Below are 25,772 nucleotides of genomic sequence, written 5' to 3'. Positions count from 1 at the left end.
TCTGCTACACATCGATACCGCATAATCTCTACCCAGTCGTACCTTACATCCCAAACCCGTAACCACGCCCTCTGTATTCTAAACGAATTAAGTTGTGTTTTCAATTGATAAGAAAGATTGTTCTCAGCAAATATCCCTAATGAATGGAGTAGGCACTGTGTTCCTTAGTCAATCTTAGTCTTTTATAGAGAAAATCTCGTTTTAGTCCGTTTGATAACCGTTGAACTTGTTGACATTGACCATGGTTCGAATAGGACAGATCAGCGACTATGAACTGACCTCTCCTCACGTGCTGGGAATGAGAAAGGGGAAGTCGGTGTTGCTACAACACTCTTTGATTACATGGGGTAACAAACTGCATTGGTCCATGTGATGCACGTGTCATTATCGGAATGAGTTTTTATGAAAGTTTGAATTTTGAAGAAAAAAAAATAGGATAAATGTCTCGTGTCCCTTATATTATCGTACATTGAATGTGACTGGAGTTTAGTGCAGCTTGTGATGGGAGTCTGTATTTTGATGATACAAACAAGGAATGTGCCACACAGTTATAAGAGTATGTCATGATGACGAACAAGCTATCTAGCTGTCTAAGGCTATTGCACAATACAGATATAAATTTTAGAACAACACCAATGGCAGCCATTTTCAAGTTTTTGAAATTTGTCTGATACTCTCAATGTATTTTTTTCAAAGAAGACATCAGTGATTGTCCAACAGCCAATTTTATGACATCATGCTTCTGTATCATAAATGTACGATTCCCCCAAATGTTCCCGCCATCTGGCACACCATTTTGTTATGTTCGCACCACGGGGAAGCTCTATAAATTTGGGCCCGGCTTGGGCTGAACATTCGTGACTGCTAACAAGTCTGGCCCGACCATGTCAAATATACTGTTTACAACGACCCCCATAACCAAGACAGTAAAACAAACGTGTTTTTTTTATAGGCCGCCCAAAAACTCATTTCACCCGTTCTCATAAACCACATGCTTCAACATTACTCCGTGGCTGAGAATTTTTAGTGACAAAAAAAAAAATTATTGTTCAATTTCGCACTCGATCTCAAGTCGACCGGATGGATCTTGTTTATACAAAGCAAAGATAAATTGTGGGAAGTTTGTTTCGTTTCTGGCAGTGTCAAAACAACTTGAACTTGATGAATTGTTTTTTTTTTTTTTTTTTTTTTTCACTCCTGTTAGAATCGTTAGCCGCGGTCAGCATTGGTGTTTAGCACACTGAACTAGAACACTTTGAAAATGTACGCCGCTATTTACTTAAACTCTCCGGCCCGGTGTCCTTTATGTTTTGCTGTATTTATTTTAACATTGTGAAAAATAAATTAACCAATTCTTGAATGGAAACCGCATGGTTGGCTCTTCAATGTCAAGCAGCCATCATGAAAGTTCACAAAGGAAAAGAAAGTAATTCGAATGTGTTATTTGTAAAGAACTTGAAAGCTTTTTTACATTATAAGCCTTCAGGCGTATACACAGCTGTCTTTATCGAAGGACAATGTTACGCGAATTGGAAATGGGATTGTAGTGATGATTTAACATAGTAAACAGAACCCGACACGTTGGCCCACCATTCTTGTCAAAAGAGAGAATATTCGTTCAAAATCCCCCGGAGAATATCGGTGGAAAGTTGTCATGGCACATGCGCCTATACGGTCCGAGAGCCCGTGGCTCTTTTCGAAATAACGGCTTGACGGCTTCGTCTCCGGCTTTGTCTCCGGTTTGTCTCCGGCTTCGTCTCCAGCTTAGGCTTCGGATTAGGCTCCGGCTTAGGCTTCGGAATAGGCTTCGGAATAGGCTTCGGGATAGGCTTCGGGATAGGCTTCGGATAGGCCCGGATTAGGGTTCCGTCAGTCATTTTGAAAAATGTGCGCCGTGGTACACTGGCGCCAAAACACTTACAAATTTGACTGAAAGGGCAAACATGTTTCGGGCACGAAGCAATTTCATGCTTTGTTATGGTTCGTGTATGGGCTATTCACCGTAGGTGATCAAAATATTTGAACTCCGAAGGTTTTTACATTGTCTGTGTTTTTGTTCGTATGTTGATGTACTATTTGATACTAACTGCGTATAAATAGTTCAAGACTGTAGTAGAAACCTTGCCCTTCAGTGATGTACGTGATTGTACCTGGGTTATGTTACAGTCGTTAAAGTACAAAGTAGGCCTACCTGTTTCCGATGGATAATAACGTGGCTTTGCCGGATCATCCAAACTACAAATCAGTTGAAATATGACATGTTCGTTTTTGCTGAAAGCTGAGCATGATTTTATATGCAGCCAAGGGCAGACAACTTATATGACCAATCGTATAAACCCTTTGCGAAAAAGTCGATGAACTAAAATAAAAACACGCGAGATCTGGAGTGTCTCTGTTTGCTGGGACCAGCGGTTTGCGATGAATCATAACACATTAAAGGCATTGGACACTATTTGTTAATATACGACGTACTTGGTAACGTGCAGTGGAGAGCTATTGAAGTAACGTAGCTTTTGAGAAAAAGGTTTTTCTCACTCAAAATAACATAAGACTTAAGCTGAAGCTTATTATGCATCTGAGAGCACACAAAGTAATGCAACAAGGGTGTTTTTTTGTCATTGACATTATTATCTGGCAAATTCGATGACCAATTGAGTCCAAATTTTACTGGTTGGTGACTTTATGCATATGTTGAGATACAGCAAGTGAGAAGACCGGTCTTTGACAATTACCAATAGTGCCCAGCCGTCGATTTCACAAAGAGTTAGGACTCGTCTTATCTCGAGTTAGGACGAGTAACTCGTCCTAACTTGGATTAGTCTTAAGGTCTGCATGCTACAGTGCAGGGTTGGGACTCGTCCCAAGTCCTAAGATTGGTTTTAAGTTAGGAAGAGTTTTGTGAAATCGACGGCAGTGTCTTTATCCATGACACATAATTGTAACGTGTCCAGAGCCTTTAAAGGTTTACGACCGTTGCAATCATTCTATTGGGAACAAACAAGGAATGTTGTTTTCGTCAGAGAGAATGTGTGACGGTTACTTAATGTTGTGCACGTTTGTGGTGTGGTTCCCAGACCAGATGTGGAACTATGTGTCATTGCCGCTGGGAACCATTTACATACTTATGTCACTCTGCAACGTGGACCCTATATTTCATTTAGTCGTACAAAACAAAAATATTAAACTGCCCAAACAAGAGCAACTGTAAATCATGTCAACGTGATCTTCGTAAATTTTACCAAAAGTATAGACAAAAAACTGCTTCTGTAAAAAAAAGTATGTCAATTCATTCTTTCAAACAAAAATGTTAACCACACGAAATTGAGACATCAATTGGCTTGATATAACATTGTCAGAGGTAGACCACACGTGCCCCACTAAGAACGTGAGCCCACAATATTTTTTTTTTTTTTTTTTTTTTTTCTTTTTCCTTTCTGCATCATAATATTTTCCCTTGGGTTTATCAACGGGGTTTATCATATGACTTAATCCGATGAAACAACACCTCGGGTTGGATATTAAATCCGTTCCCAGATCAAATACTTACCCAGTGGCAACATTTTTGGGGATGGAAAAATTCGCTAGGGAAGTTCACACAACTATCCCTGAAGGTGTGCCGGTATTCCGGTACTGGGATTAGAATATCCATATCAGATAATCGCTGAAAATTTGAAAACAAATTATTGGAACACCCCTTGCCAAATCAAAAAGATTTGGCCGATTTGGTTTTCTGTTTCAATCTGTTTAAATCGGATAATAAATATCTGTTTGTAGGTGAAACGGAAATTTACAAGGTCAACAAATTGTGTTTATGTGGGTCACACTATTCAAATATTAATTTTTATTTTATTTTGTTTGTTCACGTGTTAAATTGAAGCCGATAGCCGTCTGCTGATATGGCATGTACTATTTTATAAATAAAAATAAATAAAACAGTTGACCTGTGCATGTCTTTTGAAAAACTTCGGCTAATTTCTATAATAGGATAATTGTTGAACTCTTTGTTTGCATCTCGGCTTCTGGATTAATCCGATTTAGAGACGCACCTTTGAATTTGTTAATTGCTTTACCTCTAAGCCAGCATTACCCTCGTAAGCTACAATAAAACTTCGTTCAAGCGAAATCATTTATCATTAGGCCGCAAGTCAAAACTAAACCCAAGCACGCACCCAGCCACATTTTTATACTCATCGACAATCACAAATTATTACCATAATTATTGTTAGACAATCTGACCGCATTTTAAACCCCTAATATTGCCTTGTAACAACAAGAGAATCCCTTGTGTAAATAGGTCATTTTATCAGTATGAAAAGGGTTTTCAGTTTGTATTGATGTTTGGCGGTTAATAAATATTCGGGTTTAAAGAAAGAAAACAGCCGTTGACCCCACGTGGAGTGGACCTTAAAGCGGTTAACACCTTCAGACTGGCCTCGTATTGTCGACTGCCGTGACCTGTCGAGATGAACTGTTGATATACCTGTTAATAGTACGCAACTATTCATGACTTAATACACAATGTTTTCTCCTTTGCGTCCTTTTCAACCCGACGTCATGGGGCGTTTCATGGCCGAGCGGTTATGAACACCGGACGCAGTCTCAAAGTGTGGGTTCGAGTCCCGGTCATGTCACTTGAATCATTGATCAAGATTCTATACCATAATTTGCTTTGTACTTCGGATGAGACAATAATACATAAGTCGTATGTGCAAGGTTTGCTAGAGGACGAAAAAGAACTCGGAACACTTCTGGTGGAAGAGTAGGGGTTAAAGGGAAAGTACCTGTTTGGTAATTACTCAAAACAAACATTAACTTAAAAACTGACTTGGTAACGAGCATTGGAGAGCTGTTGATAGTTTAAAAAACAGTGTGAGAAACGGCTCCCTCTGAAGTAGCATAGATTTTGAAATAGAGGTAATTTCTCACTAAAATAATTACAGACTTCTAGCTAGAAGTCTTTTATTCCTATCTGAAAGCACACATTGACAAATCCGTCCAACAAGGGTGTTTTTTCTTTCATCATTTTCTCCCAACTCCGATGACCAAAATGAGCTCAAATTTCCACAGGTTTGTTATTGTATGCATATTTTGAGATACACCAAGTGAGAACACTGTTCTTTGACAATTACCAATAGTGTACCTTCCCTTTAACCTCGGTGTTTCTGGTTCACACATAGCAAGCACCCTTACAAGGCCTTGTTTACATGGTTTCTCGAGGTAGCGAGCTACAGTGATAAGTTCGCTCTGGGCATCTTTGGTTTCACTTCAAAAAATACTAGTATTATTAAAAACCATAAATCGTGGTTTGGGTTCACTTTCTATGATGGTAACTGCGCGTTTCGAGCAAGCATGGTTAGACGAATACCACTTTACGGTATTATGCAATTCGACTTGCAAAATGGCATTAGCTCTTGTGACGTCGTTGCGGGGATCACAAGTGTATGCAACAAAACTGAGTCTGCCGCCCTCTGTAGTATAATATGACTGTTGTGTTTAAATACATAAAGGCTAAACGACATAGCTTGTTGACCTAGCTCCTCGATGCAAAACGCATTTCGGCAAACTGCGGGTCTCTAATTTCCATCTTTTTGGGGGAGTCATTTTAATGGCGGACATGGTATGCGCGAGTGAAGAGCTGGTTATCATAACTGGTTAAGGGGATTTTACATGCTAAAATCATTTTGGTCTCATGAGATCAAAATGATTTTGTGACTTGTTTTACTCATTTCTCAAAAACTACTCAACCTTAGTTAGTAATATTTGAATGAAAGCTTTCCACATCATTCTCTTCAAACCCTGTAAATTTAATGTAAATCTGTGGACATTTTGAAAAAGTACCCTAATCCTTTAATAGACCAAGACTTTCTGACATGTAAGCCTGATTTGGCCGTACCTAGAGATTGGTATGTCCCCTGACTGTCTGTTCCAGATTGCTATATCATCAGCGCATCCATTTACCTGATTTGTTCTGTTCACCTTTTTGATTTCAGGGTATAACTTTTTCCAGATCGCAGCTCATGAGATAGGTCATAGTCTTGGTCTGGATCACTCCCAGGACCCCAGAGCGCTCATGTGGCCTCATTATCACTACGTACATAACTTCAAACTACCCAAAGATGATGTAGAAGGAATACAATCTCTATATGGTAAGACTTCGTGTTCTGTTGTGAATAAGGAACTAGTAACTAAGACGTGTTGTTCTGTTTTGAATAAGGTACTACCTGTAACTAAGACTTCTTGTTCCGGTGTGAATAGGGAACCAGTAACCAAGAACTCTTGTTCTGTTGGTTTTTGAAGCCTGTTTGCCTCAATTTTTTTTTTTTTTTTGCAATCATGTGTGGTATGATTTTACCCTTTGCACGATGTGTAAAGCACTGTAAACTCACTTTCCCGAGTCCCGTGGAAAAAAAGGCAAATCGCTGAGTGTTCTTGGGATTCGAACCTACGACCGTTGCATTATACTAGAGCGTTTTACCAATAACCAAGTTTATCCGATGGTTCGAATCCTAAGCAATAGGTATCGCAACGATTCAATAGATGGGGTAGTAGTCTGAAGTCAAATAGCTCCATATTATTACGGTATACCCCCGTTTGTAGACTTGTGTCAGTCATTTTAATGTTAAAGTGTACCAAGATATGTTTTTTTCTTCAAAATAACGCGTGTTTTATAACCTAATTTATGCAACTGTTTCCTAACATTAGGTCCCAATGTAAATGAAGTCTCGAAACAAACACCAAAGAAGGTGACGTCACATTGTACTCTCGTCTTCGATGCCGTCACAACGATAGGGGGCATCATCTATGCTTTCAAGGTAATTCATGTCATTGTGTGTGCGTCACTTTCTTCTCATTATGTGTTGTCTACAGATTCAAATTTTGGGGCAAAAAAACCTCTATCCTTTTTATCTGACCACATACTTCGAATTGAAATGTTTCTCACGTGCGTTGCATTATCGAAAGCTGCTGAATTGGCTCTAAAGGCGCTGGACAACAATGGTGGGTTTTTTTTTGTCATTATTTTCGTGCAACTTCAATGACCCAATTGAGTTCAAATTCTCACAGATTTGTTATTTTATGCAGATTTCGTGATACACCAACTGAGCATTCTGGTTATTGACAATTGGCAAACGTGTCCAGTGCCTTTACGAAAAGTTGTTATTGCCATTAAATTTAAGAGTGATTAACAAACGTTGACTTCCCTTCAAGTAACTTGTTCCTAGAGTGGAAAACTGTCAAAGTTGCAGTCTGATGTTTACCAATTCATTTCGCTATTATTCCTATAGACTGTGCAAGTCTCGCGCAGATTTGAACTTCCGGGACCATTGTGGTCCCAACCTTATGGAGTTTTACGTTGGGGAGATTTTGTTTCGTCCATTACTTTAGTTTAATATAGTTTATGACCATAAAAATGACATATGTTGTGAAAAAAGGAATACTAATTAACAACATATATAAAAGTAAAAATAAAGTCAACATAATAACGAAGAAAAACCGATATTTAAACTTGACCTCAGGTCAGGTTATTTGTAAAAAATTAAGAATTTGTGCCCATCTCCGATCACGATACTTACGCAGACGCTTGTTTTGGCCGCGCAGGGTGGAAAGCCTTTTCATTGGTCGCTTAGGCGTCGGCTTCCTCTTTAAAATGTGTCACGCGTTTATCTAACGCCCTTGCGGACCATCGTGCGTCCGCGTATAAACCAGCTTTCAGTAGTTTCACATTCGGGCGTAGATTTACAAAAGGGGTTTCAAAACATTTATGATCAAACAAACATCCTTGTCCCAGAGTTTTACTTTTGTCTATATATAGTCTTTAACCGATAATTGTGTATTAGTTTAAAAAGCTAAAACTAATTTAAACAAGCTCTAATGGGTATTTTTGTTGTTCAGATTCGGCATTAAGAAAAAATTAAAGTAAAGATTTGATTCATAACAAAATTAAGTTCTTCAGTTGTCGTGTTTTCTCGCTCCGGTGCGCGCGAGACTTGCACAGTCTATTGGCGGAGAGCGCGTCACGTGGGGGTGTTTAAACGGTTTATAATGACCAGCTGGAGCTGTTTATAACCGGTTGTTTTCTGATACTATGCGCTAGTCTTGGTGCAAGACGTTTCTCGGTACCGGCGATGCGGGCGCTGTTGGTGAGTAAGTTGGCCGCACTGTGTGTGAAAGGAAAATGATGAACGTCTTGCATCAAGAATAACTACGCACACGATGCATATCCGAAAACTGTTTCAGTCATAAAAATGCAACACACGTACAGAGCTCAAGGACGTCGGAAAACGGACAAGTTTTAGATGGTTTTACAGCGTTTCTTACTTCATTACGCCTTTTAACAAAAAGTGCATTTATGAATTGGAATAAAAGAGTAGCGACTCGTTCTTGAACTGCCGTTTAAAATCTTGCAGGGTCGTGGCAGCTAGTGCGATAAAGGCCCTCGCCTTCGGCTAAGAACTCATCGGTACACTTTTATTCCCTTATTTATATCATAGTTTGCACAATATCTTTAAAAATTAAAAATACACTAACGGCTGACATTTCCACAAGTTCTTAGCTGTCAGAGCTACTAGAAAAAAAACGCTACCTAAAAAATGCTATTCTTGAAGTTATATGCTTTAAATGCCATTGACTAATAGTGTCTTGATTTTGTTGATTTAGAGTGGGCGATTTTGGGAGATAGCTGATGGGAATCTCATTACCGATCCAGAGGGTCTAATGACTGATGATTACTGGTTTCATCTCCCATCTCAAATCAACGCTGTCTACCACAGGAGCGACGGCAAAACAGTCTTCTTAAAAGGTCAGTAGAAAATTCAATGGGGGACTTTTTGGACGCTAGGTGGCAGCAGACATCAGGGCAAGACTTCACAAAGCACTAGATTCCTAATATTATTAGTAACTGTTAGTTCTCTGTTGACGGAACAGACGTATCCCCATATACTGTGTGGTTTGTCCTTTCATATAGCATTCCTTGTTTCTTTATATTTTGTTCAATTATGTGCATTTTAAAGTGCATTGTGGCTATGCGCTTTTGATAATTTATATGTAAGTAGCACAATATAAATATTTATTTCAATTTGTATTTATCTAAGGTTTATGGTTTCTCTCAAAACACAAGGGTTGAACTATAAAAAAGGGAAATCCAGTTTTCTATATTTCTACTTTTAAGGACCCAGTTTGACAGAATTGACCAGAGAAAAGATAATAACTTAAAGGATTTGGGTACTTTTTCAAAATGTCCATAGATTTAAATTAAACGTACAGGGTTTGAAGATAATTATAGTGGAAAGCTTCCCTTCAAATATTACTTACTGAGGTGCTGTAGTTTTTGAGAAATGGGTAAACAAATGTCATGAAAATACGTTTGTAAATGATTAAAATAATTTTCGTCTCATGAGACGAAAATTATTTTCATGACATTGTTTTACTCATTTCCCAAAAACTACAGCACCTCAGCACGTAATATTTTCAGGGAAGCTTTCTACTAGCATTATCTTCAAACTGTGTAAGTTTAGTGTAAATCTGTGGTTTTTTGTCCTATAAAATTTACATAGACCCTTTAAAGGGATTTAATGCGTATTATTATAGGAAGTTTCCACAGCTTGGCCATTTCCTCCACACTAACTTGTTGGCCTAATTTTTTATTTTCCCAAACTCACATTTCTTGAAACTATCAAGTATTCTATTTTCGAGAACGCCAAGCCCTTTTTAAAGGGATTATCCTTATCGTCAAAAACTGTTCCTGGATTCCATCAAAAAACTCTCTTTCGATTTCCTCAAAATTCGATGATACTAAAAGCTTTCTAGGTCAATGTTTACCTCCCTCAAGGCCAAAGCGTAAAATCTAGTCCCATGTGTTTTTAAATCACTGGTCTCTTTGATTCACAGTAGTTATGATATTAAGAATGCCATCACTGTTTCTAAAAGTGTTTATGATACAAGCCAGACCCATAGGTTTAATGTTAAGTCCAGTAGTGACCTTTTTCACCTGATAGTTGTTTTCTAACTTGACAGGTACTAAGTACTGGGTGTACCACGGTCAATACCCTCTCCCGGGATACCCACGGCGTCTGGCTGATCTTGGCTTACCTACCGCCGTAGATGCGGCACTCACGTACAACGCAGATAAGACGTTCTTCATCAAGAAGAACCAAGTCTGGCGATTCGACGAGAAGAGGCAGTCGGTTGATCCGGGGTACCCGAAGAAGGTCCGCAAGATCTTCAGGGGTTTACCGAGGAAGATGCATTCTGCATTTCGACATAGCGATGGTAAGCCTCAATTCTACCTAATCGTTCGTTCGTTTGATTGTAATGTGTAGTGGATCTTCTCATCAAGGGAACTCGGCAAACTCCTTCAGGGCGATACAAACGCCAAGCTGGCAATGGCAATCTCTCTATTATATTGGTTTAAAGGCAGTGGACACTATCGGTAATATTGTCAAAGACTAGCCTTCACGGTTGGTGTATCTGAACATATGCATAAAATAACAAACCTGTGAAAATTTGAGCTCAATCGGTCATCGAAGTTGCGAGATAATAATGAAAGAAATACAACCCTTGCAACACGAAGTTGTGTGCGTTTAGATGGTTGATTTCGAGACCTCAAGTTCTAAATTTGAGGTCTCGAAATCAAATTCGTGGAAAATTACTTCTTTCTCGAAAACTATGGCACTTCAGAGGGAGCCGTTTCTCACAATGTTTTATACCATCAACCTCTCCCCATTACTCGTCACCAAGGAAGGTTTTATGCCAATAATTATTTTGAATAATTACCAATGGTGTCCACTGCCTTTAGCATCTATGATTATGAGTTGCACAAACTGTGATTCAGTAACTATTGTTTTCTATAGAAAACAATACCCATTCTAGTCAGTGTTAAATCAGTGGTTTGCTTTGTAGAATTCAAACCCACAACCTGGTGGCTGCAAGTCAGGTAGTCTAACCACTAGACCACGGTGTCAAATTAAAGGACACATCCCCTTGCAGGACATCACAGGCTAGCCCTGTCTGCATTTGGTCTGCATTGGAGGGAGGCCTGCAATTTTACGTGACGAACTTCTCCAGCTGGGAGAGCAATATAATGATGACGTCACCTAAGAAGTTTTTTTTTACTGGAGTCAAATTAAGGCGAGGCAAACTGCAAAGTAACACAAGTTCTCTCAAAATAGCACAGCCAATAAACTATCATGGTGATGACGTCAGGGCATTTGGGGCGCAGAAGAGAGCCACAAGCAAGACTTGGTTAAGTCACCGAAATGTTTAATTTCCGTTAATTTCTTATTTTGATGGGATCTAGACTATTTTTATTTGCTATTGAGACTTTAATCTTTAACAAATTAATAGTGAAACATGCAACCAGCATTAGGGTATACCCTTATAAGCTTATAAGCTTTAAATTGATAGTTAGTGACAGCTGAAGTAATGTTTTGTACAATCGCAATAAAACAACCTTGAACTTAAGAGCTAAAGTTTATGACTGCTTAAAGAGGATTAATGACAATCCATGCTTTTTAATAGCATCATAAGTCTTCGAGATCTGGTTTGAGATACATCGTGCGGTTCAATTTAAAGGCAGTGGACACTATTGGTTATTAATTAGTCTTGGCCCAAGACGATGGTGCTTGATTCTGGATAGTGTACTACGCGCGGTTGAATCGCCAAAGCAGAGTGTAGTCTAGATTTCGAGCCGTCCACGTAACTAAATCATACCGTGGCGGGCGCGCTTTGGCGATTCAACCGCGCGTAGTACACTATCCAGAATCAAGCACCATCGTCTTGGGCCAAGACTAGTTATTAATCAAAAATAATTACTGTCATAAAACCTTACTTGGTAAAGAATTTAGAGTTGTTGATAGTGTTAAACATTTGGAGAAAAAGGCTCCGTAGTTTTTGAGAAAGAGGTAATTTTCCCTTTCTCACTCGTCAAATAATAAAACAATTGTGCTCTGAAAGTGGTGGTTTTTCTTTCGTTATACTCTCGCAATTTCGATGACCAGATTGAGTCCAGACTGTTCACAGATTTGTTATTATATACATGTTGGGATACACCAAGTGAGAATACCGGTCTTTGACAAGTACCTATAATGTGTCCAGTGCTTTCAAAAAGATCGATAGTGGGTGCGTGGTTTAGCTTCCCTGGGTCGACCTCGGTCTGCCCCGGTACGTTCGAATAGCTCTGATGTCATTCCAAGCCTCACCCGGGTCAGCCCCCAGTGCCCTGCTTGTGGAGTGGGTCACTTGGGGGTGACCTGAGGTGCATGGCGTCACCAAGAGAGGGTGAGTGTGATCGTTCGATAGCTGTTGTCATCAGGGGCTCATCCGAGCTCTCTGTCCTTACTCTATGATCCGAGTGAGCACTGAGAGGTCGACACGGGGAAGCTAATCAAACGCACCCAGTACTGTGATGTGAGACACATCATCATCATGTTACAAATTATGTACCTTTCAGCGAGTTTAATCTGTTCAAGACAGAAAACAAAACCGTTTCCAAGTGATCAATCCAGTCACAATCACTATGGCTCACTTGGTGTGTAATTGCCTATACTATCACCAATTATTTTGAGGAAATTCTGCACAGACGCATTTTTGGGGTGTGCCTGTTGGACACAGGGGCCTAAGTCATCGACCTTGTGTGATGAATTAAAACCATGCGTTGTCATGCATCAACGTCTGGTTTATGGTGATATATTCTTAACTGGTATGAGAACATTAATGCTCAGGAAGATGAGTGATTTAAAAATAGAGTCGAGTCGTCACGATGTGACTTGTTTCCCCTTGTGGCCATTCTTCATCTACTTGTGATGAGTCAATCATCACATTGAGCTGTGTAGCTACATCCCAGCTTGCAGGGGGGGGGGGGGCTTTACAACATACATAACAGGAAATTTAGATTGCCTTATATCCTTGGACAATAAATTGGGCATGGTTCAAAACATCCAAGTTCAAAACAAATTGTCCATGGCAACATTAGAGTACATTATACAACATCGAATTTCGGGGAGTCAACTGTTGGGAACAATGACTTCTTAAATCGCACAACTTACAAAAACTTACATCGTGGGTGTGATGATGTTAGGACAAAATAAGTTGGATTGTACGATTACCAAACAGCGCCCTCTATCGAGCACTTTGTGGCACAACTTCAATCTGACGCCTTTCCGTAAGTTTAAATAATAATAATAATAATAATAATAAGACTTGTAATGCGCACATATCCACCCTGCTGGGTGTTCAAAAGTAATGTTTATGTTTGTGAACCTTTTACTCTGTTTGTTTTTCCGGCAGGTCAAATGTACTTTTTGAGCGGTAAGAAGTACTACGAGGTCAACAGGAGAATTCGTCGCGTCTTGAAAAGCTCTCCGGGATTATTTACCGTGGACTTCATGGGGTGTGATTCGGTCAAGAACTGATCTCAATCGTAGCTTTGTATAATATTTAGTTTTTTGTAATAAATCTATACGTTTGTATTAAATTCGAAATTCTTAAATTCGGATTACTAAGCACACGTACTACACAATCACGCACTGTAGGCATTTTGTGGTAGGCAGAATGCCCGTGGTTGTCTTTCTTTTGTAGACGTCACGGTATGTGAGACCAATTATACTAAATAATGGACTTGCTCAAAATGATCAAAAGAGAAATGACATGTCATTATGTATGGTCATTCGCCCTTTGCGCGGTCAGCCATTTGCGTGTAGAGCCTGGAATTTGGGACAGCAGTGAAAAGAAGCATTACATAACTGTATTGTCATGGTTACGTAAGGAGACTTTACCAAACACATGCATAAATACAGCACAAATAAAGCATAGGCCCATCAGGCTCATGGCGGATCTGTGCGAATGGCGAATGGAGCAGGTTGTCTTTTACTCTGAGTGTTGTTAAGGTAAGATAGCACATTAATGAAAGTGCCAATTTCTTAACTTTTAAAAGCATCTCTCTGCCGTAAAGAATAATATGATTGCGTCACTTAGACTTGCTGCAGTCCTTCTAACGGTTATAAACGGCAGAATGTTGTGGTATATGTTCCACGTGCTCGCCTTTATATAGATCATGCACGGCTTAGGTGAGCAATACGTCTGACCGTAGATTATGTGGTTTTGGGAAAAACCATTAATCCAATTGAGAAAAGTACACCAAACATTCGCAACTACCAAATCCTCTATTGCAAAATTTGTGTCTTTCACAAGAAAATAACCTTAAATTGCACGAAATGCTGCTCCTTCCCACCGTCTAAAGATTGATGTAAAAACGCACTGTACTCATTAGCAATGATGTAAAGTCACATCGTCATCTTCCTCCTACGAAAAATGTTTATCTGAAATTGCGATAAATTTTGCTTGCACAATTGCGGGAGACCGCTACTTAGAGTGATAGCGAAGTGCAGCTTCACAGTGTGCTTTTTTCGAAAACGCGCGTGCAGCTTTAGATAAATATAATGCCCCCTTAACAGTCGGACTAATAGCCTGCATTGTGCTTGAGTCTATCATCGACGTCACAGTGAAATATGCTTTTGCAATTTTTCGTTCCAAGGGACTGTGGTCTTCGAACACTTTTAAAACAGTTAAAACAGTTAAGTGCTGAAATGTGGCGTCGCTTAAATTTTGTGGGCGTTCGAAAAGTTTTGCTAATTAACACATACAGGAAGCCCTTCCAGACGTTTTTACTTTATGGCGTTACGTAACTACATTCTGTTCTAGAAGTTCGTCTCACATCTAGAAAACATAATACATTTTAGTGATCTATTTTGAAATCTTTTGTAAATATGCTTTGTACCGATATATATAATCAGTGTGTACATATCTTTTTCAGTTATTAGCTCATTTTTGTGTATTATTGAATCATGTGTGCATAAGTAAGTAGTGTGTAATGTTACTTTGGCCAAATAGGGAGCAACCACTCTTAATGGCATGCCAGTGGACACTATTGGTAATTACCCAAAATATTTTGTTGCATAAAACCTTACTTGGTGAAGAGTAAATGGGAGAGGTTGATAGTATAAAACATTGTGAGAAACGGCTCCCTCTAAAGTGACGTAGTTTTCGAGAAAGAAGCAATTTTCAAGGAGTTTGAGTTCGAGACCTCAGATTTAGAATTTGAGGTCTCGAAATCAAGCATCTGAAAGCACACAACTTCGTGTGACAATGATGTTTTTTCTTTCATTATTATCTCGTAACTTCGACGACCAATTGAGCTCAAATTTTCACAGGATTGTTACTTTATGCATATGCTGAGGTACATCGAGTGAGAAGACTGGTCTTTGACAATTACCAATAGGGTCCAGTGTCTTTAATCGGGCTGACATGTACTTCATGTGGTTATATTTTGTTATGATTATAAGCTCCGAGGGGTTGTCTATATACATAGACCTATTGTAATTCAATAGAAGAAATTATATATCAAGTATTCAAAAACTGTTCTATTAATGTGGTACTGGCCAATGGCCTATTATGCTTTCTTGATTTCTTCTATTGGTCGGCTATTGTTGTTGGTGTGGATTAACTAGACTCTTACTAATGAGCCACGCGCCAAAAACGCTCGTCGTCCGTTTTCCCCTCGGCTAACACCACCAATCGTTTGTAAACAAGCCAGTGTTGAAAACCCTTTGAGCCAGCGGACCGGCCTATGTTGTAAGAAATCTGGCGGGTAAACGACCATGTCCTGGCCATTCAAACTTTAAATTATGTTTCTCGAGCATACTCTCTTAGAAGTAAGGAAATGGGATTTTAACTAAGTACATACACAGAGTAATTTAAACCAAAATAAGACCTTATGAGCCAGTTGGTAACTGGTGGTGTAAAACGCACTGTATGTTATACTATTTTGCTCAGAATTTTGCATTTAAGGTAGTCTCCCGAATTCCGAAGTCATATCCAATCCGCGGCAGTAGAAACAAAATGAAAAAAAAAAACGAATTATACACCGCAGTAAGTAGATTATAACACATACAATGCTAACCGACTATACAGTGATGGTTACCTCACTTTGCAATGCCTCAAAACCAACATCAGTATTTTATGTTACGTGTATTAGGTTATTGCAGAGTTAATAAGCCAACTCTTCTCTTACCTCTTCAGTCTCCTGACGATGACTAGAGCAAGCTAGTCGAAACGTTGAGACTAATTCAGAACTGACTCCGCGGCAGTACAGTCAATAACGATCCTATAAGCTAAAAGAGGAGTCCAGTCTATTTTCTATTTTGTAGATACACACATAGTGTTACCGCAAACCAAATATACATTGATACCTCACCATGCGATGCCTCAAATCCTATATTGCAGAGTTATTTAAACTCGTTTACATGGATATCCGGCCTGCATTGGGCCTCGCAAGTCTCGCACCAACTTCAAGCGCGATATTTTCTTTTACAAGAGCAATACTTTGCGCAATATTAAACCAAAATGTCCACAAGCCGTTAAGAAAAGAAAGCTAAAATATTCAGTAATAATAAGATTCCTATTTTGTAGTTTTATTTATTTGCGTGTTAACGTTAATAAAATATGTACATTCCCATTTAAAGGACTTTTCCTGAGTTATCGAATCACTTTGTGGACTTAAAATTTATATAGTTAGTTAATTTGCAGTTTCGACAGTTTCTTTGAAAGCTACAAGAATCTTAAGTTAACCGATTATAGGGTGACTACTGATATACGTTAATGACATTATCCCGATGGCAAAACAATGAACAACACCAACAAAACAACACTGACGGTCTCTCTGCTGATCATTAAACCAACAATACCGCCCTCAATGTTTACTGTCGTTAAGTCACTAGAGTATTGAACCCCCATCTTTATCCGCAATTAAGATAAAGACAGATCCCTGCTGGCAGATCCAGTGATTCCATTGGATACAGTGATATTGGATAAACGTGCATCCATTATGCCCAAACAGTACACTGCTGTCACGTCCGCAATAGAATTTGACTGCGTATATCTCTATCTGAAATGACTGAGGTCGAAGGTTAAACTTCACGCCGGTTTTGGAGGCAGGTCTCTGGCGTTATTCACGATCCTCGAAGTGTGACGTCGTTGTTCAGGCTACCCTCATAGTGGCGTGGCCGTTGATTCTGGGCTTCGCATTTCTTTCCTTTAATTCTTCAAAAACGTTTATTAATATGAAAGAAAGGAAGCCCACACTTTGTGTTTTGAGAAATTTGTTGGTGTGTGCCCCCCCCCCCCCCCAAAAAAAAAAAAAAAAGCGCAGTCGTTTTGCTACTGACATTTTCGAAATTTGAAGAGCTTCTGTTTTGTTTCGTTTTGGACCGTAAATGTAAAATACGTAGATGTTATTTTGAACAGTTTTCCTTGGCGGAAGGGGAGGGCGAGTTAAGACAGAAAAAACACTTGTAATTTATGTATAAATACTAATGATTAAAATCCTTTAAAAATATTCATTGTAACCAAAATACATCCTGATGATCCCGTGTTGAAAATCCTATTTGCTAAGCCTACCACAATTTGAAAAGAAAAATTAAGTTCAGTTGTCACAAACATTATTTAGTTTGTTTTCCAGTAACTGGGAAATGTTAAACTATTTTGTTGAGATTTTAAGAGTGGTGTTAATTATTTAAACATTAACTTTAGCATCGGTTGGCTGTGGAAGCACAAAGTGTAGTGCACCATGGGGCTATAACAGTGCACCCTCGGGTAAACTGTATATTGGTATAGCGCCCTCTACTGAAGTGACCAGAAGAAAGGCGGTCTTGCTTAATCGTAATAAATTGAAGTTTTGTTGAATTTACCAAACATTACTCGTTTCGAATCAAGCATCATCCTAGGCCTACCTTTGAGCTGCTACCAGTGGCTTAATTTGACAAAAAATAGTCTCAGCAGGTTATTTTTTGTTAAGGTATCGCCCTACTTACAGCCAAGAAAGTGCACACTAAATAGATTTGATTGGTTCCCACGTGGTGACGTCACTCTGTTGTTATTGTCCATTTCAAAATATCGGGTACCTTTCAAGAATATCGTGGTTTCTGCAGTGAAAGAAAGAGAGATATAGGAAGAAAGCAAAACAAAATAAGTTGGTAAGAAAAACACAATTATTTTTAAGTTTGAGTGAAATTAAGGCAAAGACCATGAACATTACCTGTTTTCAAAGGGCCATGAAGTCTGGACCTGCTGCATACACATTTTTGTGCACCTTTTGTTTGTAGGTGTTGAGGAAGCTGCACCGTACGATTTGTTTAACTGGGTTTTGGGGTGTTTTTTTTTTTACAAAACCTTCTCTGCTGCCAATTCTACAGTTTAAGGTTTATGGATTGAGTGCCATCTTACTGGAATGATTTCTCTGTAACTTTATCGGACTGGTAATCATAAAACCTTAAAAAAATGTAGATTTAATTTGAAAGCCTACCTAGTTTGATGTTCGGTACTTCAAACTTTAGCCTTTTATATAAGAACATACCGTGACTGCTTAGCTCAATTATATATTGAAATGTATGTCCGTACCGGAAAGTGATATCAGGCTTGGAATCTCATCTTTGAACTAGTTGAAAGGGCACTTCAATCAGAAAATCTTAAAGTCAATGGGAAACTGTTGAAGAGCACCAAGGCCAATACCAGGGGCAACTGGGGCAATGACTTCCATTGCAAGCACGTGCACTCATGGCTTGTAATATTATATGGTGTTGTTGAGGTACTTGTAGGCGTACTGTTCTGTTTCAAACTTGTTAATAGCCTACCGGAATCCAGCATATCGCCTCCCGTGATCCCTGCCGGTAGGTCTCCCCACACCTCGCAGGCTGGCTTGGGGTACCCATGATCCACAGTCCCGGCTGCTTCGTCGTACAGCCACACCTCAGTACCTCGTAATAGGTAAGCCTTATTTGGTGCTAGGTGGCTGGCCCTCAGTGCAGCCATTGGTCTCTTCACACCCATGCTGCTGATTTGCCCCGGACGACCCTCCCGATTCTTCCCTTTGTACACGTAATATTTGTCCCCTTTGGAAGAAGAAAATGGCTTACATTAAAATCGCTTTGGTACATGCTGCAACCATATTGGATTCAAACTGCCTCTAGCCACCGGGTAGCTCGGTGGTATTGTGTTGCAAAATCTGCTCTGTCTATGCAAAAGTCGTGGGTTCGAATCCCACCCGATTTGATTTTCTCGGTTAAGTACTGAGTATACAGTGTTTAGAAATACACGTCAATGTAGCCAACACATCGATGTAGCCCAAACCTAAACCAGTGAACCAGTGGTCAGACTGTATAGGACCTGCAATTACAAGGTTGTGGGTTCGAATCCCCTAGCTAAATGCTCATTTTAAAATTACTATCGAAATGTCGTCTATAAAATCACAATTCCTTGATTTGTGCAATTCATAACCATAGACGTTAAACCAATGTTTGTGTGAGTGAGATTGGTTGTTACCAGCTTATTGTTTATATCCCCTTGTGGGAGTTTGCCGAGTTCCCTTGACGGGAAGATCACCCAAACCATTGAACAAACAAACAAACAAACACACAAACAAACAAACAAACAAACAAACAAACAAACAAACACACCCAAACCATCACCCATTTCTGAGAAAGTAATCCCTAACCCCCAATTACCTTTAAAGAAGACAACATTGCCATCATGTCGCTGGTACGCGGCGGTGATCTTACTCGGCATCGCATTCCAATAGCGTTTAGCCGATTCACCTTTCGCCGGTGACAACAACTGTCTGTCTTTGATACGAATACGCCATACCATGTTGTCCTGCCAAAATAAAAGAGGGAAACAATAAGTTCGCCGTATATTTAACCCCCTACCCCCCACGCTTTCCCGCCTCTGTCTTTTTCTTGGAGCTGATAGTGATATAGGGGAACAAAAGACTTGACAACAGGGTTATTCTCCGCATCTTAAAACTTGCATAAAAGTCTAAATAGTTCCAGACACCTTTTTGAAGCAAACCCTGTTTGAAATCAAGAAAATCCTTCGGAATATGGAAAGTTTTACTTGAAACCCTGTGGTGAAGCATCAGAACCCATGACCTGTTTTACCTGATGGTACTATTTGTCAGGTTCCTCTGATTGTTGACATACAATTTGTTTGTTTATTCTATTGAAACCATAGCCTTCTCAAATAGGATACTTTTTGTACAGCTGGATAGAGGTCCAAAAAACCCATCCACGAATTTCAAGAATTTGTATAATTTTTTGCACGTCAAAAGCAAAGGGACATCAAATGAAATATCGCTAAAAAAAGAAAAAGGAATTCAACTTACTCTGAAGGCAAACAACTCCATGTCCATCTTCAACAATGCCGTGTAAGGTTCTTGGCACATTGCAGCGGTGGCAGCATCCGGCAGTTGCTTTTTATTTCTGCCGTCTTTAGGCTCAGCTCGCCCCACTGGCTTGCTCATCGCAACCCTCCCGGTTTCAGACAGAGAGCCGTAACCTAGACCTTCAGATCAATTTGAAGGAAAATCAGAACATAAGTTGCCAAACGGACAGTGATTGAGATACGTATATTGATGTATTTGTAACACAGGTGTTCAATGTGATGTGGGGCAATATGCTGCCGATCCACTGGGCGAACCCTTTCTCTGTATAACAAGTGCACATGGGTTCTTTACGTGCATTACACAGCACACGGGACCTTCAGCTTTACGTCCCATCCGAAGGACGCAGCAATAATGGTTAAGTGTCTTGCTAAAGGACACAATAGTGTCACGACTCTTGAACCCACACTCTGCTGAACAAAAACACCGGAACTTGAGCCCGGTGCTCTTATCCACTCGGCCATGCCATAAAACTAACTTCCAAACAAAATGTTCAACAAATTACTATAATTAGCTAAATATGGAATTCGTATCATTTTAAAGCATTGAATTTATAAACAAAACTGTGTACGAACTCACCATAGATTGATTGGATGTTTTGTACGTCAAACTCTGGTAGTGTATAGCCTTTGGTAGGGGCATTCTTGTAGTAAGGCCACATCACACTATTCTCCATGTAGGAATGACTCAGTCCAAGGCTATGTCCAATCTCATGAATGGCGACCAGAAGCAAAGCAAAACCTATGCGAAAATTCGTATCATTAAAACCATCGTCAGATTTAGACTCTGGCAAAGTCTTAACTGAAAGAAGTAGTCATGCCGTACCGCGGCGTATATCGGGGTTTTGTTAAACAACGGACATGTACAATTTGGTTCAGACGTAGTCTTATCCATTGTAGTACACTCCAGTTTTCAAGAAATGTTATGATTTATAAAATAGTGTCTTGACTTTACGAGTATTTGAGGTCCTTTCTCTGATTATGTTCGAAGAACCATGTTATGCTTATAGACCTGTGTTGCTGAATGTAACGCTTATGTAGAAAACTTGTCCACTCTGCAGTTTTATACTTGTTTACTTACAACGAAATATTTTCAAGTAAGCACATTATTTGTTTGTCTGAGTTGAATCTTGTATAATGACTTCTCTTGAAGGCATTCCAGCAGACGTTTCTCGTGACAACATTTCTGCAAAATGTTAACTTGTTTCTAGTAAGAGATTGCAAACTTTTGTAACTATGGATTAAATATGGATCTTAATATTGTATTGGTGGAAGGATTGAACAGCTTCTTTCTGGGTAGCACGGTTGGCTTGTGCGTAAAAAGCGCTCGCCTCTCACCAAGGTGATCCCGGTTCGACTCCCGGTCGGGGCCATAATATGTGAGTTAAGTTGTGCGTTGGTTATTTGCTGTGCCACGAGGGTTTTCCAGACTATCCGGTTTTCCTCCCTCAGGAAACAAATCAAACACTTTCGATCTTGGCTGTGCTCCGTGGTCATAATGGGTTGTGGGTTGATGTGGCTGGCAGCTGAATGCGCCCTTGCGTGCCTGCTTCTCGAACACGTTGTAGCCGTGTCCTTCGTATCTCAGCTCTAGCTGCGAGTACGAAGGATTAGCCCCCAAAAATATAATTATTATATTCTACGAAAACAACACTCACTGAGGTCAGGTGAGGGGGAGGGATTCCTCAGGATGGAAGGAACATGGATACATGTGATGTGCGATAATTTTTTAGAAAGAGATTGCAAAGTTGTGTAATTTTGACTTGAGATGGATCTTAATCTTGTATTGATGGAATGATTAAACAGCTTCTTTCTAGGAACAACACTTAATGGGTCAGGTCAGAGCGAAGGACTCCTCATGATGGAAGGAACATGGATACATGTGATGTGCAATAATGTGATGATCACGTGAACCCATGCCTCGGTAAATTGTTACAATCTTATTTTTGTTCTCACCTTCCGTGCCGTCTTTGGTAAACATATCCTCATCATCGAAATGTATGTCACCATCCAGATCTCCCCAGTTACTGTTAGGGAGGAAGGCGTGTGCAACATCGCCTCCCGGTCCATCGAAGTACCTCACGGGGGGTTCCTCCTGGTTGTGCCTCCTGCGGGCAAACTGGATCTTAATATCAGCCCCATCATCGGAGGAACTTAACACCTCACTGAATGTCAAGGGTGTGACGTCACTCCACTTTTTGAAGGCTTTTCTCATGATTTGACGAACGGTAGAGGGCTTTAAAGCACCTTTACCAGATGGGTAATTCAGAAATCTGCAAATCAATAAATAACAAGTTTGAATATCGGGAAAACTCAAATTTATTCGGTGATTTGTAAGATCACACGCTGATTTCACATTGACTAGAATTAGTATTGCCGTCTAGTTACTGAATCACAATGTGTTGATTTGTTCAATTTATAATCGTAGACGTTAAACTAATATTTGTATGAGAGAGATCGGCTGTTGTCAGCTTGGTGTTTATATCCCCTTGTGGGAGTTTTCCGATGTCCCTTGACGGGAAGATCAGAGACAAACAAACAAAACAACAAACAAACAAACAACTAAACAAACGAGCGTCTTAAAGGGCCTACGGTTTACTAACATGGGCGCAGTCATATTTTTGATTGAGTTATTCACAAGCGTGTAATCAACTCAAACTAAAATTCCCTAAATTTAACGCAAAGAAACGCTTTTCGAATTTATTAACAACGTATTGTGACTGTGTTTTAACATTGAATCTAGACAGCATGCACAAACAAATATTGGGGCTTGTTATAAGATCATTTTTTTAAACTACAAGGTAAATTTTGCTCTAAATTGAACTATAATCGGGATGGTGGGGAGCTTGCACAAAATGGTGTTGACTCGTTTTACCACAAAAATGTTAAGTACGAGAAACAACAAGCTCACGTGTAATTGACATCGGTATGGAACCAGCGAAATCTGGTGCTCAACCCTGCAACACTAAGCTGTTGTGGTACCAGTGCGTCATCAAGGCCCTGTGATGTGGTGTCAATAACATCAGGGCATCCACAGCGCGGCTTGCGGGTCAACTTCAGAGTCTTCGGGTCGAGTTGTCCCGTTGGTGGGATATTAAAGAATCCCTGCATCCTCCGGAGTGCTGCAATGAAGCGAGGATCTTCTTCATGGATGATGATACTCCCTCCATCTTCATTCAAATATCCATACTTCTTTAAATAGTTCTATAAAAGACAAGAAAACTGGAGTAAGAGACATTATAAGGACAATAAAATAAGCTGAGATGGGCTGGACACACTGCCCGAAGAAATTACAAAATTTCAAACATGTACTATTATAAATAAATTTTTATATTTAATTAAAAGGTAGATGGCCTTAGCTTTCAATCCAGTCTGGACCTTCTTCAGAGGCATAAAACGAGTACAAACAAATACATGTATGTTTATACTAATATAGTTTTTAAATTTTAATGGGTTTGCAGTTGCGGGGCACCTCTGAAAAACAGTGTTTCCTCTAGAGGTTTCCCTAGGGTAAAAACGAAATAAATAAATAAAATAAATAAATAAACAAAACAACAAGGGCAACCAGGTACAGGGAAACGAGGTAGACAGATAAGAAGATGGACATATAACATCAGGGTAAATGCAGGAACAACATGGACAAGGTCTGCAAGAAATAGAAATGAATGGCGCCTTCGTGAGGAGGGCTAAATCTTACACTTGATGAACTCAGCCTATGATGATGATGACAAAAGACAAAAATTAGGTTTTTGGATATTTCGAAAAGAAACAATAATTATTCGAAACTTTAAATTTGGCAGAAATGCTAAGGTCACCATATATATTAACAAAATGAAAAGAAAAAAAAAAAGAAAAAAAAACACACGAAAATACCTCAATGAATCATTTTGGACGGATTTGTCACTTCATGAAAACGCCGACGATATGTTGAAACTTTTTGGTCGGCTCATTTGCTTGATGCTTTTTGACCGGCTCAATTGCTATAGGCCTACCAGAAAACCTACATGCAACTTAAAGGTTTTCTAATTTTGATTTCATGTGATTTTATTTTACAAAAACATTGTAAGCAGTTACAATTTACAATCAAACCTAGTTCAAGGAATATACCCTTATTGATATTATTGAATGGAAAAGCAGTTGTGTAAACAACAAGTTTACACCTCAGGGAAAATATTGTATAGTTTTCAATCTACACGCATAACCCCCCAAAGTTGGTCTTACCACAGTTTCTGAGACGACAACGGGGGACGTCTTTTGCCGATTCACCCGCCGAGAAGAAGGTCTGGCCTCGGTGCTCGTTAAAACTACCAGGCACAGAACGGTCAACGCTATATCAAACTTCATGACCAAAGGTAAAAGGATGATCATACAAAGTACAGATTCTCAAACAATGCGATGTGTACTGTTGGTCTGGAGTTCGATTTGTGTTGCTTTTATACTGGAAATGCTCGACCACACAGCGGCCGGATATTGTAAAATCAACTCTTGGTTGAGTGGAGTTTGTGATATCACCATGGCAACATAAGGTGTGCCAGTGATACATTTCGCCTTATCATTGTATTGTCTGACATATGATATTATGGGGAAAGTCTAACATCATGATAACTCTAAGTTTGAATGCGGTCACATCGCTTACAGGGAAAGTCACATCATGATGATTGACGAATTCGGAGTATGCCCTCACTTCCTCTAACTGTCAATCAACACTATGCAACCCATCTTTTAACATTTCGTCAAATCTGTTAAACTTTTTTATCTTCTTCGTTACTCGTTCTCGTGTCCCTTGCTTCTTTAGAAACCGGGTAAACAAATTGCATCGTGGAAAAAAAGACTATAATGTATTTTACCCATACACCAATGTGTCTCAGTTCGTACTCAATGCCTCGAGAGTGTAAATAGAAACATCCAAAGGCATTTTACTTGGATGGGATTCGGACCTACGAACAAAGTAACCAATAACAGCAGTCTAATTGCTTGCCAGGTTAAAGGAACACGTTGCCTTGGATCAGTCGAGTTGGTCTTTGAAAAGCGCTTGTAACCGTTTGTTATAAAATGCATAGGCCTATGCTTAGAAAGATGTTTTAAAAGTCGAATATGATGATTCACACAAGTTTGCCCCGAAATTGCGTGGTTTTACTTTTACTTTGCGAACTAACACGGTCGGCCATACGGGAGTCATGGCCGACCGTGTTAGACGACGAGCTAAAATGAAAACCACGCAATTTCGAGTTAAACTAGTGTGGATCATCATATTCGACTTTTAAAACATCTTTCTAATCATAATGCATTTTATAACAAATGGTTACTAACGCTGTTCAAAGACCAAATCGACCGATCCAAGGCAACGTGTTCCTTTTAGGTTAAAGCAGCAAGTACATGTACCATATTGTTTTAACCATTTATTTTTATGCTTAGCAGGAATTTCTACCCAATCTGCCTAACTGACTTTCCGAAATTCTGCACACCATGTTAATTGGGAACACCATCCCAATCACCAGCCACCTCACCCC

At 39.5% G+C, this 25,772-nt stretch overlaps 2 protein-coding genes across 3 annotated transcripts in view; one reads left to right on the top strand and one right to left on the bottom strand.

The window, feature by feature from the left end:
• Positions 1-16,884, top strand: part of LOC139944266 (interstitial collagenase-like) — a 94,261-nt gene extending 77,377 nt beyond the window's left edge. For both annotated transcript variants that reach the window (XM_071941253.1, XM_071941254.1), the window contains 5 exons: positions 5,991-6,146; positions 6,703-6,812; positions 8,656-8,797; positions 10,012-10,266; positions 13,282-16,884. In XM_071941253.1, coding sequence (XP_071797354.1) covers positions 5,991-6,146; positions 6,703-6,812; positions 8,656-8,797; positions 10,012-10,266; positions 13,282-13,406 — 788 coding nt within the window. In that variant the 3' untranslated portion in view covers positions 13,407-16,884. The remainder of the gene's footprint in view (positions 1-5,990; positions 6,147-6,702; positions 6,813-8,655; positions 8,798-10,011; positions 10,267-13,281) is intronic.
• Positions 16,885-17,853: 969 nt separating this feature from the next.
• On the bottom strand, positions 17,854-24,606 carry LOC139944134 (matrix metalloproteinase-18-like). The gene is made up of 8 exons (XM_071941095.1): positions 24,484-24,606; positions 23,174-23,466; positions 22,219-22,535; positions 20,839-21,004; positions 20,207-20,351; positions 19,551-19,698; positions 18,681-18,938; positions 17,854-17,972 (listed from the first exon to the last, which is right to left on the bottom strand). Exons 1-8 carry the CDS (start codon positions 24,604-24,606, stop codon positions 17,854-17,856), a joined length of 1,569 nt encoding a protein of 522 aa, XP_071797196.1.
• Between the last annotated feature and the right edge of the window lie 1,166 nt (positions 24,607-25,772).

This window comes from Asterias amurensis, chromosome 11 (assembly GCF_032118995.1).
Source record: "Asterias amurensis chromosome 11, ASM3211899v1".
In the NCBI taxonomy this organism is placed as follows: Eukaryota; Metazoa; Echinodermata; class Asteroidea; order Forcipulatida; family Asteriidae; genus Asterias; species Asterias amurensis.
Note: the sequence above shows the minus strand (reverse complement) of the source record. Positions and strands in the feature narration are given on the sequence as shown.

Coding starts and splice junctions, on each gene's coding strand:
- LOC139944134 (XM_071941095.1), bottom strand. CDS start 24,606: ATGAAGTTTGATATAGCGTTGACCGTTCTGTGCCTGGTAGTTTTAACG. Junction 21,005..22,218: donor TACCAAAGACGGCACGGAAG/GTGAGAACAAAA, acceptor ATTTTCGCATAG/GTTTTGCTTTGCTTCTGGTC. Junction 20,352..20,838: donor ATCCAATCAATCTATGGTGA/GTTCGTACACAG, acceptor TGAAACCGGGAG/GGTTGCGATGAGCAAGCCAG.